This window comes from Piliocolobus tephrosceles, chromosome 21 (genome assembly GCF_002776525.5).
Source record: "Piliocolobus tephrosceles isolate RC106 chromosome 21, ASM277652v3, whole genome shotgun sequence".
In the NCBI taxonomy this organism is placed as follows: domain Eukaryota; kingdom Metazoa; phylum Chordata; class Mammalia; order Primates; family Cercopithecidae; genus Piliocolobus; species Piliocolobus tephrosceles.
In genome coordinates this window covers 8,039,750-8,058,913 of record NC_045454.1, presented here as the reverse complement: position 1 = coordinate 8,058,913, position 19,164 = coordinate 8,039,750, and the positions used below count along the sequence as shown (strand labels likewise).

The 19,164-nt window shown below is 52.3% G+C and overlaps 1 protein-coding gene and 1 long non-coding RNA gene across 11 annotated transcripts in view; one reads left to right on the top strand and one right to left on the bottom strand.

The window, feature by feature from the left end:
- The window catches only part of VRK3 (VRK serine/threonine kinase 3), a 50,650-nt gene that overhangs the window by 13,137 nt on the left and 18,349 nt on the right, over positions 1-19,164 (bottom strand). For 5 of the 10 annotated variants that reach the window (XM_026448406.1, XM_023182756.2, XM_026448405.1 and 2 more), the window contains 6 exons: positions 15,157-15,306; positions 13,463-13,762; positions 6,484-6,548; positions 3,183-3,252; positions 888-972; positions 511-616 (listed from right to left, as the gene is read on the bottom strand). In XM_026448406.1, the coding sequence (XP_026304191.1) occupies positions 511-616; positions 888-972; positions 3,183-3,252; positions 6,484-6,548; positions 13,463-13,762; positions 15,157-15,306 (776 nt within the window). The remainder of the gene's footprint in view (positions 1-510; positions 617-887; positions 973-3,182; positions 3,253-6,483; positions 6,549-13,462; positions 13,763-15,156; positions 15,307-19,164) is intronic. The other 5 variants (XM_023182766.2, XM_026448404.1, XM_026448407.2 and 2 more) reach the window with 2 other exon arrangements.
- On the top strand, positions 9,555-13,954 carry LOC116418583. The gene is made up of 3 exons (XR_004228676.1): positions 9,555-9,926; positions 12,751-13,025; positions 13,393-13,954. It is a non-coding gene; the product is annotated as an uncharacterized LOC116418583 (long non-coding RNA).

Here is a 19,164-nt window from a genome sequence, read left to right as displayed (position 1 = left end):
AGAAATCATGTTTGTGCTGCTCCCTGCTCTGCACCCAGCCCTGGGGACAGCATCTGGCACCCAGCAAGTGCCTGATGAATATTTAATGAGGATGAATGAATGAATTAATGAACAAATGCCATATGCTCTCTATTCCACATAAGCCTTGCTCCAGCTGTATCCTTGGCCGGACCATCCTCTCATCTATCCTCTGCCTCTTCCACCCAGCACCTTGCTATTTCCACTCATCCTGAGAGTCTTGGCTTAGAAACACCCTCCACCAGGAAGCCTAATCTAAGCCTTCAGTTTGAGGCTGGGGCTCCTTCCTCCAATGCTCATGGCCCCCAGGGGCCCTCCACAGGACTGAACCCCCAACAACCGGCTCTAACCGCCTGCCATGTCAGTGAGACAACCCCCAATGTGTGGCGGAGGGAGGTGGGGGCCGGATGTGTCAATGACTAAAGAGCCTGCTGAACTAGGATCTGACGCGCCCTCCCCGACGCAGCAGCTCAGCAACTTCTGGGTACGCACCAGCCGGCAGGCCACCTGCAGCACAGACCTCTCTGACAGCACATGCTTTGGGCTGACATCCAGGACCGACTGAAGGCTCCTCCCCAGGCTGGGTAACACCAAGAATCTGAAAGACACAAGCACCCCAGGAGGTGGGCGATGAACAGGGGAGAGAGGAGAACCGGCTGCCAAGGATGGACTGTGGTGGGGGCTGCAAGGTCCTGGTCCCAGGTGAGATGAAAGGTTCTGACTGGCTGGGCAGCAAACTGGGTCAAAACTACGAGAAGCCAGGAAGCAAAGAACTGGCCCACAGCTTCAGGGTCCCAGCCATGCCTGGACTCACAACAGGAAGAGGAGAAAAGGGGCCAGTGAGGCAAGCAGTGAGTACAGCAGTTCACCTGTATTTGTCCTGGTGAACACCAAAACCCATGCAGGTAGGGACAGCCAGTTGCGGGGTGGAGTACAGCTTCTTCCACTTGTTGACTGCGGAAAGTAGAGGCTTGAGGTTAGAACACACCCAGTCCCAAGCCCATGGCAATAAGAGCCAGTTCTCAGAGCAGAAGCACAGAGTGCCCAGACTGCCTCTGAGTCTCTTTGTCGGAGATGACAACATTGTGAGTGGGTGACGGTCGGAAGGGGTTGGTGACGGGGCAGGCATGGGTGACGCATGAACGTCTGTGATCCAGGTCTGTAGGTGATGGGGTGAACATGGTGGTTCTGGAGGAAGCATATACAAATCTGGAGTGCAGAGATGGGATGACAGGGTTACTTCCGAATTTACACATAGAGCTAACAAGACCAACACGTGTCTAACCTAGCCATGACGTCACCAGATTGTGCCTCTGCCTGTCTTCCAGATGTCAGTGGGGTGGACCAGAACCAATGGCAGCTGATGCTAGTTTAACAGCTGGCTGCCCAGGGAAGTCAGTCCTGATGGGTAGCATTTGCTAATTTCTTTTTTCTTTTTTTTTTTGAGACGAAGTTTCACTATGTTGCCCTGGCTGGAGTGCAATGGCGCAATCTTGGCTCACTGCAACCTCTGCCTCCTGGTTTTAAGCGATTCTTCTGCCTCAGCCTCCCGAGTACCTGGGATTGCAGGCGTCTGCCACTAGACCTGGCTAATTTTATTTTTTATTTTTGAGATGCAGCCTTGCTCTGTCGCCAGGCTGGAGTGCTGCGGTGTGATCTCGGCTCACAGCAACCTCCACCTCCCGGGTTTAAGCGATTCTCCTGCCTCAGCCTCTCGAGTAGCTGGGATCACAGGCACGCACCACCACGCCCAACTAATTTTTGTATTTTCAGTAGAGATGGGGTTTCACCGTGTTAGCCAGGATGGTCTCGATCTCCTGACCTCATGATCTGCCCACTTTGGCTCCCCAAAGTGCTGGGATTACAGGTGTGAGCCACCACGCTCAGCCCTTTTTTTGTATTTTCAGTAGAGATGTTTTGCCATGTTGGCCAGGCTGGTCTTCAACTCCTGACCTTAGGTGATCCACCCGCCTCGGCCTCCCAAAGTGTGGAGATTATAGGCGTGAGCCAGCACGCCCGGCTGCATTTTTTAATTTCTGCGGTGTAAATACACCTGCTATGGCCAACTCCAAGCTACCAACATGACATGACTGGAGGTGGGTCGGGGAGACACACAGCGGCGGCCGCCATGCAGCATTCTCTCCACACAGAGACAACAGTGCACACAACCTCACTGGCAGACATCACAGGACATGTAGGGAAATTATTAGAAAGTGATGAGTTTCTGAGGGTTCATTACCTTTGTTTTGAATATATTTGTAAGATTATATAATTTATTTATTTTATATATTTTTTGAGACTGAGTCTCACTCTATCGCCCAGGCTGGAGTGCAGTGGCATGATCTCAGCTCACTGCAACCTCCACCTCCCAGGTTCGAGTGACTCTCCTGCCTCAGCCTCCCGTGTAGCTGGGATTACAAGCACATGCCACCACGCCTGGCTAATTTTTGTATTTTTAGTAGAGATGGGGTTTCACCACGTTGGCCAGGCTGCTCTCAAACTCCTGATCTCAGGTGATCCACCCACTTCGGCCTCCCAAAGTGCTAGGATTACAGGTGTGAACCACCACACCCAGTCTATATAATTTAATTGCTAATACTGGCTATATGTAACTACCAGCTTGCCATCTTCCTGAAAATTTAATTTTTTTTTTTTTTTTTTTTGAGACAGGGTCTGGCTCTGTTGCACAGGCTGGAGTGCGGTGGCACAATCACAGTTCACTGCAACCTCCGCCTCCCAGGCTCAAGCAATCCTCCCACCTCAGCCTCTTGAGTAGCTGGAATCACAGGCGCATGCCACTACACCCGGCTAATTTTTGTGTTTTCAGTAGAGATAAGGTTTTGACATATTGCCCAGGCTGGTCTCAAACCCCTGGGCTCAAGTGATCTGCCCACCTTAGCCTCCCAAAGTGCTGGGATTATAGGCGTCAACCCACGCTCAGCCTGAAAATGTAACACTTGGCTTCCAAGAGCTGGTGTGAGCCAGCCACAACACACACTGAGGCCTGAGGGGTGACAGGAGTCAGGTTATGGGCACAGATGGGAGTAAACCTGGACCTTTAATCTAAACCCACCCTTCTCACGCCAGCAGGTAGGAGCCAGGTGCTGTGACCACGCTGGTGCCCCCCTCACTCTCCCCTCCTTGCCCAGTTCCCTGCCAGGTACCTTGCAGAGGCTTGGCGGCCCGCTGGAAGAAGTTCTGCTCATTGAACAAGCGCCCATTCTTGGCATCCTGCTGGGGGACAGAGGAGGCAGAAGGCTGTCACACTGAAGTCTCAGACAAGGGCCCCCAGTTCCCACTGGCAATTTATTACTCCCTCGATGATGAGGTTCCTCACCGAGTCCCCACATCAGAGCCAGATTCCTCAGGTACTACACACAAACACACATCAGAGACTGCGAGCTACCTCCCAGTACCCAGGTTTCTTTTCTTTCTTTTATAAGAGCCACAGTGTTCCCTGGAATGTGGCGTTCAGCTTAAAAACTACGTTTCCCAGCCTCCTTTGCAGTGAGGAATGACCACATGACCAAGTTCTGGCCAGTGAGGATGTGAGCAGAAGAAACGTGGGCAACTTCCAGGTTATGCCCTTAAAGGGCTTTCCGTTCCTCTTCTGTTTCAGCTGGCTGGAATGCAGATGTGATGGTGGAAGCTGAAGCAGCCACTACAGCCCAAGAGATGCAGGTTATGCATCGAAAATGTTGGTGCAAAAACACAGAAGGAAACAGGGCCCCTTGTTTATAAAATCATCATATCAGCTCTGGAAAACTGCCCCTGATTTTAAGTGAAAAAGCAATAAAAATATCATCTTGCTTAAGCCACTCTTAATATTGGGTATTTGTTAAAAATAACACCAATGGCCAGGCAGGGTGGCTCACGCCTGTAATCCCAGCACTTTGGGAGGCCAAGGCAGGTGGTGGTCACTTGAGGTTAGGAGTTCTAGATCAGCCTCGCCAACATGTGAAACCCCGCCTCCACTAAAAATACAAAAATTAGCCAGGCGCGGTGGTGCGTGCCTGTAATCCTAGTTACTCGGGAGGCTGAGGCAGGAGAAATGCTTGAATCTGGGAGGCGCAGGTTGCAGTGAGCCAAGATTGCACCTTCAGCCTGGGTGACAGAGTGAGACTTTGTCTCAAAAAAAAAAAAAAACAAAAAACAAAAAAAACAGCCACCAAATTTTTTTTTTTTTTTTGAGATGGAGTTTCACTCTTGTTGCCCAAGCTGGAGTGCAATGGCACGATCTCGGCTCACTGCAACTTCTGCCTCCCAGGTTCAAGCAATTCTCCTGCCTCAGCCTCCGTAGTAGCTGGGATTATAGGCATGTGCCACCATGCCCAGCTAATTTTGTATTTTTAGTAGAGATAGGGTTTCTCCATGTTGGTCAGGCTGGTCTTGAACTCCCGACCTCAGGTGATCCACCTACCTCGGCCTCCCAAAGTGCTGGGATTACAGGCGTGAGCCACCGTGCCCGGCACACCAAATATTTTAATTAAAACAACTCGTGCAGCTGGGTTCTTAAGAGTACAGAGTCAGCTGGGTGCAGGTGGCTCACACCTGTAATCCCAGCACTTTCTGAGGTGAAGGTGGGAGGATCGCTTAGCCTAGGAGTTCCAGACCAACCTGGGCAACACAGGGAGACCCCATCTCGATAAAAAAAAATTAGCTGGACGTGGTGGTGCATGCCTGTGGTCCCACCTACTTGGGAGGCTGAAGTGGAAGGATCACTTGAACCTAGCAGACTAGAGGCTGAGTGAGCCTTGATTGCATCCCTGCACTCCAGCCTGGGCGACAGAGAGAGACTCTGTCTCAAAACAAACAAAAACCCAAAAGAACTAAATGACATAATGCTTGTGACACTCAGCACAGGGACTGTCACATAATAGGTTCTCAATAAGCAGATGCTGCTACTGGTCATTAGTGAGCCTAGCTCCCTGCCCCAGCTCCTCTTCTTGTCCTTCCTTTTCCCTTTTTGCGTCCTGGAGCCCTCCCCACGATGCTGGCGAAGCCCATAGTGACTGACACGAGTGACGCGGTCACAGCCACGTAGGCCCTGAGCAATCTCACATGGGGTATTCATGCCTGCCCCACTCCCCCAAGTGGGCAGCTCCTTCAGGGCAGCAATTGGGTCTGACCCATCTCTGCAAATGTCCCCAGCACTCAGTCCACAGGAGGCTGCAGGAAAGGCTTGGTGAATGAATAAATGGATGGATGAACACCACTGGGCATTCAGCCCCCGACCTTTCGAATGCTTCAGAACAGAGCTGCCTTCCCAGTGGATGGGGAGGGTGAATGTCCTCTGGTCGGCCTGGTGCCCTGTGCTCCCCTCCCAGCCCATCCCTCTTCCTGATGGGACTGGGACATGGCACGGCCCCCGCCAGACTGGGAGCTTCTCCAGGGCTGGGCCTGGGGCCAACTCTTCATCACTGAGTTTTGAGCCTCAGGAAATGCTGATGAGATCAGATGCACGAACAGAGAGCAAGGCTGTATTTCTAGGATGATGAGCGTAATTACAGTAGTAATAACAGGAACGGCTCAGGTTGACGGGGTGCATACTGTGCCAGGAACACCTGAACCACGCAGAGAAGCATTAAAAGGGACACGGTAGCTGCCCTGCTGGGAGGATTCAATGAAGCAGTGCTTGTGAAACACAGCCCAGCTCAGGCCATGCCAGGCTCTCAAAGCAGGTGCTACCCATCACTAGTGAGCCTGGCTCCACAGCCCACGCTCTGACCCACTCTCATGGCCTCCATCTAGGGCAGAGGGAGGGCAACCCACCCAGCTGTCCCTGGTTTTCTGGGGTGTGAGATAATTCAGATAAACAAAAAGAAAATAAAAGTCACCCGAAATCCCAGCACCCAGAGATGATGGCGGGGCTATGAACCATGACGATGCCCTTCTGTTAGGCACCTCCTCTGTGTGGAAGGCATGACTCACCCTCGTGGCCACTCTCCCTTTCTCTGTTTCCTTTTGGCCCCACCCTTGAGCACACATGTCTGACAGCTGAAACTCAGGGTCGGCACCTGATGTGTGATTTCACTGAATCCTCAGCACGGGGACCCCATCTGATGGGTTCTCTGCTGGACCCCACACCCAGCACGGTGATACACAGTAGGTGCTCGATACGTGCACGCTGCGAGGCCGGCGGTAGGGGGCAGATGGGCCACACCCTGTGGGTATTAGCGGCTCCATTTCACGGATGAGGAAACTGAGTTCTGAGGGGGCTTGCCTAGGTCACACAGCCGGGGATCATCAGAGCCAGACTCTGGCGGATCCAACTGTGGGTTTCTAACACCCTGGGATGATGGAGAACTGGGTGCCTGCCCCGTCCATGGTCTCATCGCTCCTTGCAGGTGGGGACCCTGGTCCCCAGCCGAGCTCTCCCAGCTGATAGAGGGGCTCAGAAGTCAAGGATGTGTTTGTGAAAGTCCCTGCCCTCCAAGCTGCCCCCCTACCTGCAGGGTCACTTACCAGTTTGAGCGAGAACTTTTGCTTCTGGGGTCCTGAGTCACAGGCGAGGGCGGAGGTGGGTGCAGCTATAGGGGAACAAACAAGGGAGTGAGGTTATAACAGCAGGGAAGGTCAGGGTCATCGTCCCCAGATTTCCCAGCAATGAGGAGCAGCTCTGGTGCTCTGGTTCTGACAAGGTCAAGCGCACTCTTGGCTCTCACGACCTGCTGCGTCCTAGTTTTTTTTTTTTTTTTTTTTTTTTTTTTTGAGACGGAGTCTCGCTCTGTCGCCCAGGCTGGAGTGCAGTGGCCGGATCTCAGCTCACTGCAAGCTCCACCTCCCAGGTTTACGCCATTCTCCTGCCTCAGCCTCCCGAGTAGCTGGGACTACAGGCGCCCGCCACCTCGCCTGGCTAGTTTTTTTTTTTTGTATTTTTTAGTAGAGACGGGGTTTCACCAGGTTAGCCAGGATGGTCTCGATCTCCTGACCTCGTGATCTGCCTGTCTCGGCCTCCCAAAGTGCTGGGATTACAGGCTTGAGCCACCGTGCCCGGTCCAAGCTTCCTAGTTTTAAATAAGCTTCTTCTCCCTCTTTCTGTCTGTCACTATCCAGCCGTGCAGGAAGGGCTAATGCAGCAGGCCTGAGGCGGCTCTCCTGGCAAGGTCTGGGAGCCTGGATTCCGGCAGGGCTCCCAGAATCCCCTAAGTGAGTGGGGCTTGCTGAGCCTAAACTGCTTGTGCAATCACTGTGGTTTCTGTGCAACACCTTCTTTCCTCTGGGGAACCTGAAATGCGGACACATGTCAGACAGAGGGGGCCACATGAGCTCCTCAGTAACAGCCCTGGGCACTGAGGCTCTGAGGAGCTTCCTGGTGGACAGTTCCCACGTACCGTCACAGCCTGTGGCTGGGGAATTAGGTGTGTCCTAGGCAGAGTGACCTCATCCGAGGCCACATCCCAGGGTGACCCAGGTCCAATGACTGATTAAGGTGGACATAAAGGCCCAGCCTCTCCTGGCCCAACACGGACCCATGTTGAAGGACCACTTTTGCTCCAGAGCCCTGCAGGGTCAGCTGAGGCCATCACTGGGCTGCATCACAGCGCTGCCTCCCGCTCTGCCCTCCCTACAGCGCCGCCTCCTGCTCTGCCCCGCCTGCTTCCTTACTCCTCCCTGGGTTCTGATCCCTGAGGCAGCTCCCCATAAGCACCCTGCCCACTTGTTCCTCAACAGAGCATGCTCCAGGAGCCCTTACTGTTCATTTACAGACCCCACCACGTCTCCGGCCCTGTGCTAAGCGTGGGCTTCACACGCATCGTCCCATCTGACAGATGAGGAGAGAGGCCAAGAAACGCCAGGCTGGCCAGGGTTCAAATCCCAGCTCTTCCCTCTACTCTCTGTGTGACTTTGGGCCTCCATTTGCATGTCTGTAAGATCGGAGCAATGAGGCCTACCCGGAGACTGGCTGCAAGGACTCAACAGACAGGCGGGAGTAAGAGCAGCACCAGCGATGTGTGCAGCAAGAGTCTGCGTCCCCCTGCACGCACACTGCTCGGTGAACCCACTCAGCCCAGAGCCCAGCACGGAGCCTGGAGTGTCAGGATTGCTCCACAGGTGGCAGCTTTAAAATATCCCCATAACACCAGGGCTCCGCAGCTGGGGAGTGGCAGAGCTGGCTCGACCTGGGTCCATGAGCTGAGCTACTGTCACCCGCGCACCCTGACTCATGCTGGTGTCCCTCCTTCCTCTGCTCTCATCGTTCCCACCCTCCCTTCCCCATCGAGGCTGGTATCATCTCAGACACTGGGCTGAAGGACGGGGGGTGACAAAGTCACCAAGAAGCCGTCCTTGCCCTCAAGAAGCTCCAGCTGCAGCAGGGTTGGGAGCCAGCTCTACACGTTCAAGGCCAAGGGTGCTCTGAGCCCAGGGGAAGAGAGAGAGACATATGCAGGACCCGTCTTGGGGAAAGAGAGATCCTTTCCAGCTGTGGGGAGAGCACTGGGGGGACCATGCTGGAGCAGGCCGTGACATCATGACCAAGCACCCGCCCCTGTCTGGAACCCAGGCACAGGAACAGTACCTGTCTCTCACAGGCACCATGAGGTCAATGACAATGCGTACATGCCTGGCACTCAGAGGCAGGCAGGAGAAGCTGGCAATTTGACACAAATTTCCTGCACTGCTTTGCAGATTATAGAAAGCTTTTCTCTTTAACTTTTCTAACTGGCCCTGCTGCCAACAGCCTGCAAAGCCAGCTGGGCAATTTCCAATGTAGAGGGAGTCAAGGGAGGCCACAAGGGAAAACGGGCTTGGCCAAGGGCCCCAACAGAGCCGGGCCACAAGCCCAGGGCTCTAGACTCTGTGATCTAGGGTGGCAGATCCAGGTTTCTGCTTGACAGAAACCTGACACATGGAAAAACTCTACGTGTGCCAAATGAAGACCTGGGAGTGGCGGGCAGGCAGGTGAGCGCCTCCCCTTGCCAAAGTCAGCCGGTCCTGAACTTAGAGCAGGAGCACTGTTCTGGGACCCATCCTGACCCTAACACCAGGAAGCATGTACACGGCGCTGGCTATTTTCCCGGCATCACTCTACTCATTTCACTCTCCTGACTGCAGCCCTGTGAGGGCAGTGGCATTACCATCTCCCCTCTGCAGATGAGGAAACTGAGGCACAGGGTCACGCTGTCATTTGAAAGGTCAAGCTACAAGTGGCCAGCAGAGGCAGCCCAGCCCACTGCTGAGCTCCAGGGTGTCCCATGCCTTCTACCTCCCGAGGCCCTGCTGGGGACCCTGAATGACTTCTCCCTTCTGGCCTCCAGAAGGAACCAGCATAGCCAACACCTAAACTCTGTATCCAGTGATTCTGGACTTCTGGCCTCTAGAGCTGCAGGAGAATAAGCATGTGCTGTGTTAAACCACTCACCGTGGTAACTTGTTACAGCAGCCACAGGAAACTAACACCAGCCCCACCTTCCATCTGTGAAGGCAGAGGCTGTGGAGGGCAGTGTGTGCCTGACCCTGAGCTGCTACTCACGGACAGCTCTCCCCAGCGCACCGCAGTGAGCAGCTGCAGGGACTCATGTGACTGACGACAGATGGTGGCTCTCCCACACAGCTCCGGGGAGGCCCAGGAGTATGACATTATAATTCAGTACTGGACAGAGAGATAAGGGTTAATCAAGTGCTTAGAGCATGGTGCAGAGAGTGGGATAAAAGTGTCCACTGTTCGAATAACCATAATGATTCAGCTTGTTCTTGTTTTACCGTTATTGCTTTAAACTACGGGACACACAACTCCACCATCTCTTCTCGACTGGTGCAAACTGGCAGAAGAAAAGGGCAATTTGCTCTGGGGCGATGCCACCCGATGGTGGTGTGACCCAAATGCAAGCTCCGCGTCAGCAGGGCCTTCGCCAGCCCCGCTCCCCCTGCACTGCGTCTGTGATGGCACCATGGCCAGGCACACGGTAGGTGCTTAAGGATCCACTGAGCCGCCGGGCGCAGTGCTCACGCCGTAATCCCAGCACTTTGGGAGGCCGAGGCAGGAGGATGGCTTGAGGCCAAGAGTTTGAGATCAGTCTGGCCAACATAGTGAGGTCATCTCTACTTTAAAAAATAAATAAATAAAGGGACTGCTGAAGGAATGGATGACTCAGGCAGGTTGGGCGCTGGGGTTTGCTATTTTTATCAAACAACCCGAGTCATAAAACACAAAACCGAAACCACATTGGCCCAGAGTAGCCCCTTCCTGTGCTTTCACTGTGGGTTTCCGGGGAGGGCAAGTGTGGTTTCTTCTCTCAGGAGCTCCTGGCCCAGTGTGTTTTCCTCTCCTTCTCCCTCTTCCTTCCCCGCCCTCCTGCACTCTCCCCACTCTGCTCTCTCACCTCAATCTCTTTCTCACGGTTGCTTTTCATCCCTCTCCCTTTCTCCTCCCTCTGTGCTCCTCGGCCCCACATTCCTTCTCATCCAGATTCCTTCTCGCTCTTTCTCCCCGGCCTCTCCTGCTTTCTCTCCCGTTCTTGGGAGAAGCCAGAGTGCCTGCGTTCAAATCCCAGCTCTACAACTTCCAGGCTGTGTGCCTTTGGACAAGTAGCTTCCCCTCTCTGTGCCCCAGTTGTAGGATGGGGTAATACGGGTGCCTATCTCACAGTGTGGCTGGCAGCATTACATGGGTAAGACAGAGAGTTCCCAAAGTGTCTGGCATGGGATCCTGCCTGTAATCCCAGCACTTTAGGAGGCTGAGGCGGGAGGATCGCTTGAGCCTGGGACATTGAGGCTGCAGTGAGCCGTGACTGCACAACTGCACTCCAGCCTGGCTGATGGAGCAAGACTCCATCTCTTAAAAATAAAAGTGCTGGCACAGGCGAGGGCTCCCTAGGTGTTAGCCATGGCCCTCTTTCCCTTGCTCCTGCTTGGTCTTGGTCACACTCTTTCCCCTCTCCGTCACCTTTCCTGGCCCTGCCTATCTGTCCCTGTTATTAACACTGCCTCCCTCTGCCTCGGAAGGACCCTGTACAGTTTTCCAAGTGCTTGGCCTCCATCTCCTATCATCATTTGAGCCAACAGCCCAAGGAGACAGGGGGCAAGGCTTCATCTCACTTTTCCAGTGGGGGACATCAAGGCACAGAGTGCCTGAGCTGTTCGCTGGGGCTCCCTCAGCATGTTGGAGCCAAGTCAGGACTCAGATTCGGGGCTGTCTGAAACACCAGCTGTCCTGCCTGCCCGCCCATACTCCAAGGGAGGGAGGGCCAACGGAAGGCTCAAAATTGCCCACATGCTTGTGGGCACTTCCAAATCAAAGATTTCCTGTCGAAATCCAGGTTTCAAGCTTTTCTTGGAAAACCTGGAAGATTCTGGAGCCCAGAGCCTAGCTAATAATTCACACCTCTGGGATCCACGTTCTTCATGTATAAAATGGGGATAGGGATAGTACTGATACCCTAAGGCTGTGGTGAGAATGTAGCAAACCTCTGTCCATCAAATAACTTGTAAGCAAATATTCACGGCAGCGTTACTCATAACAGCCCACAGTGGAAACAACCCAAATGCCCATCAGCTGCTAAGTGGCTAAGCCACACGGGGTGCTCCCATACCGTGGAATATCAGGCAGCCGTAAAAGGACTGTGGCAGTGACGCACCATGGCATGGATGCACCTTGGGCACATGCTGCTGAGTGAGGGATGCCAGACACAAGAGGCCACACAGTGCAGGACTCCGCTTCTGTGAACACCCAGAAGGGGCAAATCCACAGAGGGAGAAAGGCGGTTAGTGGCTAATAGTGGATGGGAGGAGAGAAAAATGGGAGTGATGGCTCAAAGGTACTGAGTTTCTTTTTGCAGTGACAGAAACGTCCTGGAATTAGATAGCGATGATGGTTGCACAACACTGTGAATATCCTGAAGGCCACTCAGTTGCACCCTTTAAAAGAATGAATTTTCATGGTGGCTCACGCCTGTATTCTCAGCACTTTGGGAGGCCGAGGCAGGCGGATCACTTGAGGTCAGCAGTTCAAGACCAGCCTGGCCAACATGGTAACACCCTGTCTCTACCAAAGATACAAAAAAAAAAAAAGAAAAAAAATTTAGTCAGGTGTGATGACATGTGCTTGTAATCTCAGCTACTCAAGAGGCTGAGGCAGGAGAATTGCTTGAACCCAGGAGGTGGAGGTTACAATGAGCTAAGATCGCGCCACTGTACTCCAGTCTGGGCGACAGAGCAAGACTCTCTCAAAAATAAATAAATAAATAAATAAATAAATAAATAAAATAATAAAAGAATAACTTTTTTTTGAGATGGAGTCTCGCTGAAAAACTTCTTTTTTTTTTTTTTTTTTGAGACACAGTCTCGCTCTGTCACACAGGATGGAGTGCAGGGGCGCAACCTCAGCTCACTGCAAGCTCTACCTCCCTCGTTCACGCCATTCTCCTGCCTCAGCCTCCCGAGTAGCTGGGACTACAGGTGCCCGCCACCTCGCCCGGCTAATTTTTGTATTTTTAGTAGAGACGGGGTTTCACTGCGTTAGCCAGGATGGTCTCTATCTCCTGACCTCGTGATCCGCCCATCTTGGCCTCCCAAATTGCTGGGATTATAGGCTTGAGCCACCGCGCCCGGCCAATAAAAGAATAACTTTTATGTGAGTTTTATCTCAATTAAAAAGCTCCAAAAAGAAAAGAAAGGAAAAGAAAAACCCATGTAAAGTGCTTAGAACAGGCCTGGCCTTGCAGAAGCACTCCATCTTTAGTACAGTTAATACTAACACTACTGCCATAATTATTTTCCTCATTGTAACAGAGGCTGGGATTTTCAGGCTGGGAGCCTTCATGTCTCCCTCCTCCCCTTCCATTCCACACCTGGGCGAGCGGATGAGCAAGCCTGGGTGCTCCCTCCTTTGGGGTCTGCATCCACAAGACTCAAACCATGCGTGGTGTTGGCCCATGTGGCAGAACCCTCAGCCCAGCCCCACCCCCAACTACGATGAAACACCTGGCCAGTCTCCTGTCCTCACTCTCAAGGCATCTCAGAGCTGCATGGGAGGCCTGCCTGCTCTCCGCAGAGCCCGCCATTACGTAAGCAATAAACCTCTCCTATCCTCTTGGTGTGTGTGTGACATCATCACCCTCGATGTTTCAACCAAATCTTAGGTGGGGATCCATCCTCTCTCTGCACACTGGCCAGAAAACAATCATCCTTAGCACGCAGCCCCTGGGCCTCCCACATGCCCACAGCAGGCGGGCTGAGAAGGGGCACACTTCACACATGCCTTCCAACTGGCCGCAGTCCCCACCACGCCCAACTGCCTTACTCCAGCCTGCTGCACTCACTCCCACTGTTGCCCGGCCCCGCTGGTGGGTAGGCGTAGAGTCCTAGGTCTAAGAGAAAGTTGCCTAGCGGCAGGTCTGCAGCTAGGGACATGACTTCCATTCTCATTCTCAGGAAGGAGTCCCCTCCCACTGTCCTAGCGCTGAGACGACCCAGTCCCTGGCCGCCCATGGACACAGCGTACCTTCATAGAGAATGCCCTGGTCGTCCCTGGTCTGGAGGAACTCCAGCTTCCACTGTCGCCCACTCTTGTCTGTCAGCACTGTCCCTGTGGGCAACGCTTCAAGTGAGGTGGTCACCCGGCTCCGCTTCAGCGTCTGAGGGCTCCGCTTCAGCGTCTGAGGGCTCTGCCTGGTCTTCTGAGGGCTGCAGCTGGTCTTCTGAGGGCTCTGCTTGGTCTTCTGAGGGCTGCAGCTGGTCTTCTGAGGGCTCTTCCTGGTCTTCTGAGGGCTGCTTTTGGGGGTTGGGGGTCTGCTCCCGGAGCCTGCAGGAGGATGGTAAGAATAAAGCAAAAGCACCATCCAGGAGAGAAAAGTTGGATGGGGAGTGAAACAGCATGAACTACTGTTCCTTTATGAATTCGTTCATTCAACAAACACTTCCTTGGACCTTCTATGAGTCAGGCCTTTGAGTGATGACATTGGGGTACAAGATAGAAATCGGACCTGCATCCTTCCCTCAGGAGTGCCCAGTTTGGTGGGCAAGTCTACTCTAGACATAGCCAGTCAGATGCGGGTCTGAGATAGGGCAGCACAGACATATATTACGGCCCAAAAGAGAAAGAGATCCTGCCTGGAGAAGTCAGGGTAGGCTTCCTGGAGGAAGGGATGTTAGAGTTGGGTCTTGTTGGATGAGTAGAAGTTTGCCAGGGAAAAAAGGACATTCTAGACATTTACGCAAAAGCATCCTGAAAAAGGACTCAGTCCTGAGATAGAAAGGGGCCAAAATATTTGTTAGACCAAAGCCCTGCCCTGGAAGGGTTCCTAGACTGGCAAGAGAATGGGGCGGGTGTGGTGGCAGACAGATTTGGACACAGGAAAAGACATCGTTTACTCCATTCCTCCCACCCACCATCCCCTAAAGGCAAGTAATGGCAAGAGGCCTCCGGGCCCAGAGGATAATGAGGAGCGAAGGGGACACCTCACACTGACACTGCAGCTGTGGCTTCAGATCCAGGGGCCCAGCGAACAGAAGGAACACAGTCCTCAGGCCTCCCGTGTCCTGGGCACTGGCTGGGCACAGGGAATATACACAAGTTGTGCTGGGTCCTTGCCCGCAAAGGGCCCCCAGTCCAGAAAGTGAGGCAGAAAGGCCCGTGGAGCCTAGAGTGACATGTGCTCCAATGAAGGCTGCAGCAGGCATGGGGGGTGCCAGACAAAGAGGCTGGAAAGAGGCTCTGGTGGACGATGAGGAGGTCTGGATGCGAGCCTATGGCACTCAAGAGAAGCTTCCTAGAGACCAGACCAGCTGAGTGGCAGTACACAAGGCCAAGACAGAAGGTGAGAGTGTCCTGGGCTGAGGGAACAGGCTCAGCAAAGACCAAGGTTAATCTCCAAAAGTGTTTTCTGAGCAAAGACTGTGTTGAGGGCTAAAGCAGGAACCAGGCCACACAGATGCCAGACTGAAGAGCTTGGTCTGAGGTCACCAGGAACAATAGGAGGCTGTGTGCAGGGTGGGGCCGGGGCAGCTCTGGGTGCCAAAAGACCCATCTGGGGCCATTCAGAGGCAGACTGGAGGGGGAGATGGGAAGCTGGAGTCAGAGAACAGGTAGGCATGGATGATGTTTGAGCCAGGACTGTGGCAGTTTTGTCCCAAAGATCATTAGACAACCCAACTTTGCTCCACTTAGAGTCAGGCCAGATGGACCTTAACTCTTACCTTTGGATCTCTCAGAGGAACTCAGAGTATCTTCAGACTCAGAACTGTCACCATCTGAGAAGAGGGATAATCGGGGAGAGGTGACGGTGCTGGACCATTTCACTTTCTTAGGAGAGGTTTCAAAACTGGAGTTCAGCCCTCTCTTTGAGCCTAAAGAAAGGCAGACAAAATGCAGACTGGAGTTACAAAGGCCCCTTTGCAGGCTCCACTGGATTGGGAGCTCTGAGGTTATATTCAGCTATGCTCTTCTCTTTGGCCCTCAATACCAATTCTTGTTTCTTCTATCACATAAATATCTAAGTAAACTGTTCCTTTTAGTTGTTCTCTCCTTCTTAGGTCTTATCCTCTCTCGTATCTTCCAGTACTTTGCCACTCTGTGTCCTTTCCACATAATTTCTTTATATGCACATATATTTGAGATGGAGTCTCACTCTGTCGCCCAGGCTGGAGTGCAGTGGTACAATCTTGGCTCATTGCAACCTATGCCTCCTGGGTTCAATCAATTCTCCTGCCTCAGCCTCCCAAGGAGCTGGGATTACAGGCATGCATCAACATGCTCAGCTAATTTTTACAGTTATAATAGAGACGGGGTTTCACCATGTTGACCAGACTGGTCTTGAACTCCTGACCTCAAGTAATCCACCAGCCTCAGTCTTCCAAAGTATTGGGATTACAGGCATGAGCCACCATGCCCAGCCTCTTCCATGTAATTTCTTTTCTTTTTTTTTTTTTTTGAGACAGAGTCTTGCTCTGTCGTCCGGGCTGGAGTGCAGTGGCCGGATCTCAGCTCACTGCAAGCTCCGCCTCCCGGGTTTACGCCATTCTCCTGCCTCAGCCTCTGGAGTAGCTGGGACTACAGGCGCCCGCCACCTCGCCCGGCTAGTTTTTTGTATTTTTAGTAGAGACGGGGTTTCACCGTGTTAGCCAGGATGGTCTCGATCTCCTGACCTCGTGATCCGCCCGTCTCGGCCTCCCAAAGTGCTGGGATTACAGGCTTGAGCCACCGCGCCCGGCGTAATTTCTTAAAATTTATCTTCCAGTTAACTAATTCTCCCTTCAGCTATGTCTAGTCTGCTGTTTCAACCACCCACTGAGGTTCTGATTACAACGATTTTATATATATACACACACATATACATACATATACACATATATACACATAAAATGATTGTGTATATATATACACACATATATACATATATAGACACACACATATACATATATGCACATATAATCATTAGAGTTATTTGGTTCCTTCTCTTATTTGCCTGTGCAACTTTAACCTATTCCTTCACTATACTTTCAATTTGTTATTTTATTTATTTAAATGTATTAAGCATGCTTTGTAAACATTCTCATCTATTAATTCTAAAGTCTGTGGTCTTTTTTTTTTTTTTTTTTTTTTGAGACGGAGTCTCGCTCTGTCGCCCAGGCTGGAGTACAGTGGCCGGCTCTCAGCTCACTGCAAGCTCCGCCTCCCGGGTTTACGCCATTCTCCGGCCTCAGCCTCCGGAGTAGCTGGGACTACAGGCGCCCGCCACCTCGCCCGGCTCGTTTTTTGTATTTTTTTAGTAGAGACAGGGTTTCACCGTGTTAGCCAGGATGGTCTCGATCTCCTGACCTCGTGATCCGCCCGTCTCGGCCTCCCAAAGTGCTGGGATTACAGGCTTGAGCCACCGCGCCCGGCCAAGTCTGTGGTCTTGGCAGGTCTGATTCTGTAGTTTGTTGTTTCTGCTGACTCTCAGGCTAGCTTATTTCCTGGTGTCTTTGTAAATCAACAGAGACTGGTGCTTATGTTCCTTAGACGTTGACCTGTGGTAATTCCCTGAAGTTTGTCTTTAAAGGATGTTTCCCAAGAGAAGATTTGTTTATATCAGGCAGGGAGTGGTACCCACATCTCATCACTTTAAGTTAAATGTTCAGCTTGCATTTTGGGTGACCACACAGATCAGTGTGAGTTCTGGCCCGAAACTGGTGAGAATGTAAATTCTTGATTAGGAATTCTCAAAGAAGGCTGGGCGTGGTGGCTCATGCCTGTAATCCCAGCACTTTGGGAGGCTGGGGCGGGTGGACTGCCTGAGGTCAGGAGTTTGAAGCCAGCCTGTCCAACATGGTGAAACCCTGTCTCTACTAAAAATTAAAAAATTAGCTGGGTGTGGTGGCAGGTGCCTGTAAACCCAGCTACTTGAGAAGCTGAGGCAGGAGAATCGCTTGAACATGGGAGGTGGAGGTTGCAGTGACCCAAGATTACACCACTGCACTCTAGCCTAGGTGACAGAGCAAGACTGTCTCCAAAAAAAAAAAAAAAAAAGGAATTATTAAAGAAGACATTCCTCCTTTCTTTACCCACCATCAAAGCTGACAAATGTCTCCACCAATTTTCTCAGTGGAACAATTACTTTTGCTGTAGTTCACCCACTGAGGAGCCTCAGATTTAAGAGGAGGTTAAGAACATGTCCTTTCTTGTTAGTTGACACTGACTAACTCAGCCAGCACGGTTGGTCCCTGGGCTACCGGAATGGCCTCCTAACTGGTTTCCATGCCTCGAATCCATTTTCCACACAGAGAAGCCACAGAAGTCTTTTCAAAATGCAAAGCCTATCGTGTTGCCTACTTGGCAGAAGCTCTTCCGCAGCTCTGCACATCGCCAACGGTTAAAACCAAACTCCTTCCCGTGGCCCTGCCTGTCTTCCCCCAGGCAGAAATGTTCCTTACTCCTCCAGTGTGCCTGGCTCCCTTCACCTCACATCTGCTCCCCATATCACGTCCCAGTGCCTGGAACACACGTGCCAACTCCCACCTTGCTCATTCTTTTTTTTTTTTGAGATGGAGTTTTGCTCTTATTGCCCAGGCTGGAGTGCAATGGTACAATCTCGGCTCACCACAACCTCTCCCTCCCGGGTTCAAGTGATTCTCCTGCCTCAGCCTCCCGAGTGAGTAGCTGGGATTACAGGCACGCGCCACCTTGCCCGGCTAATTTTCTATTTTTAGTAGAGATGGGATTTCTCCATGTTGGCGAGGCTGGTCTCAAACTCCTGACCTCAGGTGATCAGGCTGCCTCAGCCTCACAAAGTGCTGGGATTACAGTTGTGAGCCACTGTGCCCGGCCCATTCTTCTTCATCCCTAGCTCGGTTCAAACTTTACCCATTTAGGGAGGTTTTCTCTGATCCCCCGAAAACCATGTTCCCTTATATGTTAGGGTCCATTCAGTTCCCCTCTGCTATCATGCAACCTACTGATAATCATTTACTCAATGTCTGTCACCTTACTGAGCTGTAAAAACTATGAGAGAACAGAAACCATGGCTGTCTCGTTTCTTACCATAATCCTCAGGACAAATACAGCACCTCAGCACATGGCCGGTTACTCATACATATTTGCCATCTGATGACTGAGGGAATGAATAACGAACTGGGCTCTAGGTTAGCATTAGGAAAGGCAGAGGTTGGGTTTAAGAACTGACTCTGGCTGGGCACGGTGGCTCATGCCTGTAATCCCAACACTTTGGGAGGCCAGATGGGTGGATCACCTGAGGTCAGGAGTTCAAGACCAGCCTGGCCAACATTGCGAAACCTGGCTTCTACTAAAAATACAAAAATTAGCCAGGTGTGGTGTTGCACGGCTGTAATACCAGCTACTAGGGAGGCTGAGGCAGGAGAATTGCTTGAACCTGGGAGGTGGAGGTTGCAGTGAGCTGAGATTGTGCCACTGTACTCCAGCCTGGGTGACAGAGGAAGACTCTGTCTTAAAAAACGAAGGCCGGTCGGGCGCGGTGGCTCAAGCCTGTAATCCCAGCACTTTGGGAGGCTGAGACGGGTGGATCACGAGGTCAGGAGATCGAGACCATTCTGGCTAACACGGTGAAACCCCGTCTCTACTAAAAACTACAAAAAACTAGCCGGGCGAGGTAGCGGCGCCTGTAGTCCCAGCTACCTGGGAGGCTGAGGCAGGAGAATGGCGTGAACCCGGGAGGCGGAGCTTGCAGTGAGCTGAGATCCGGCCATGGC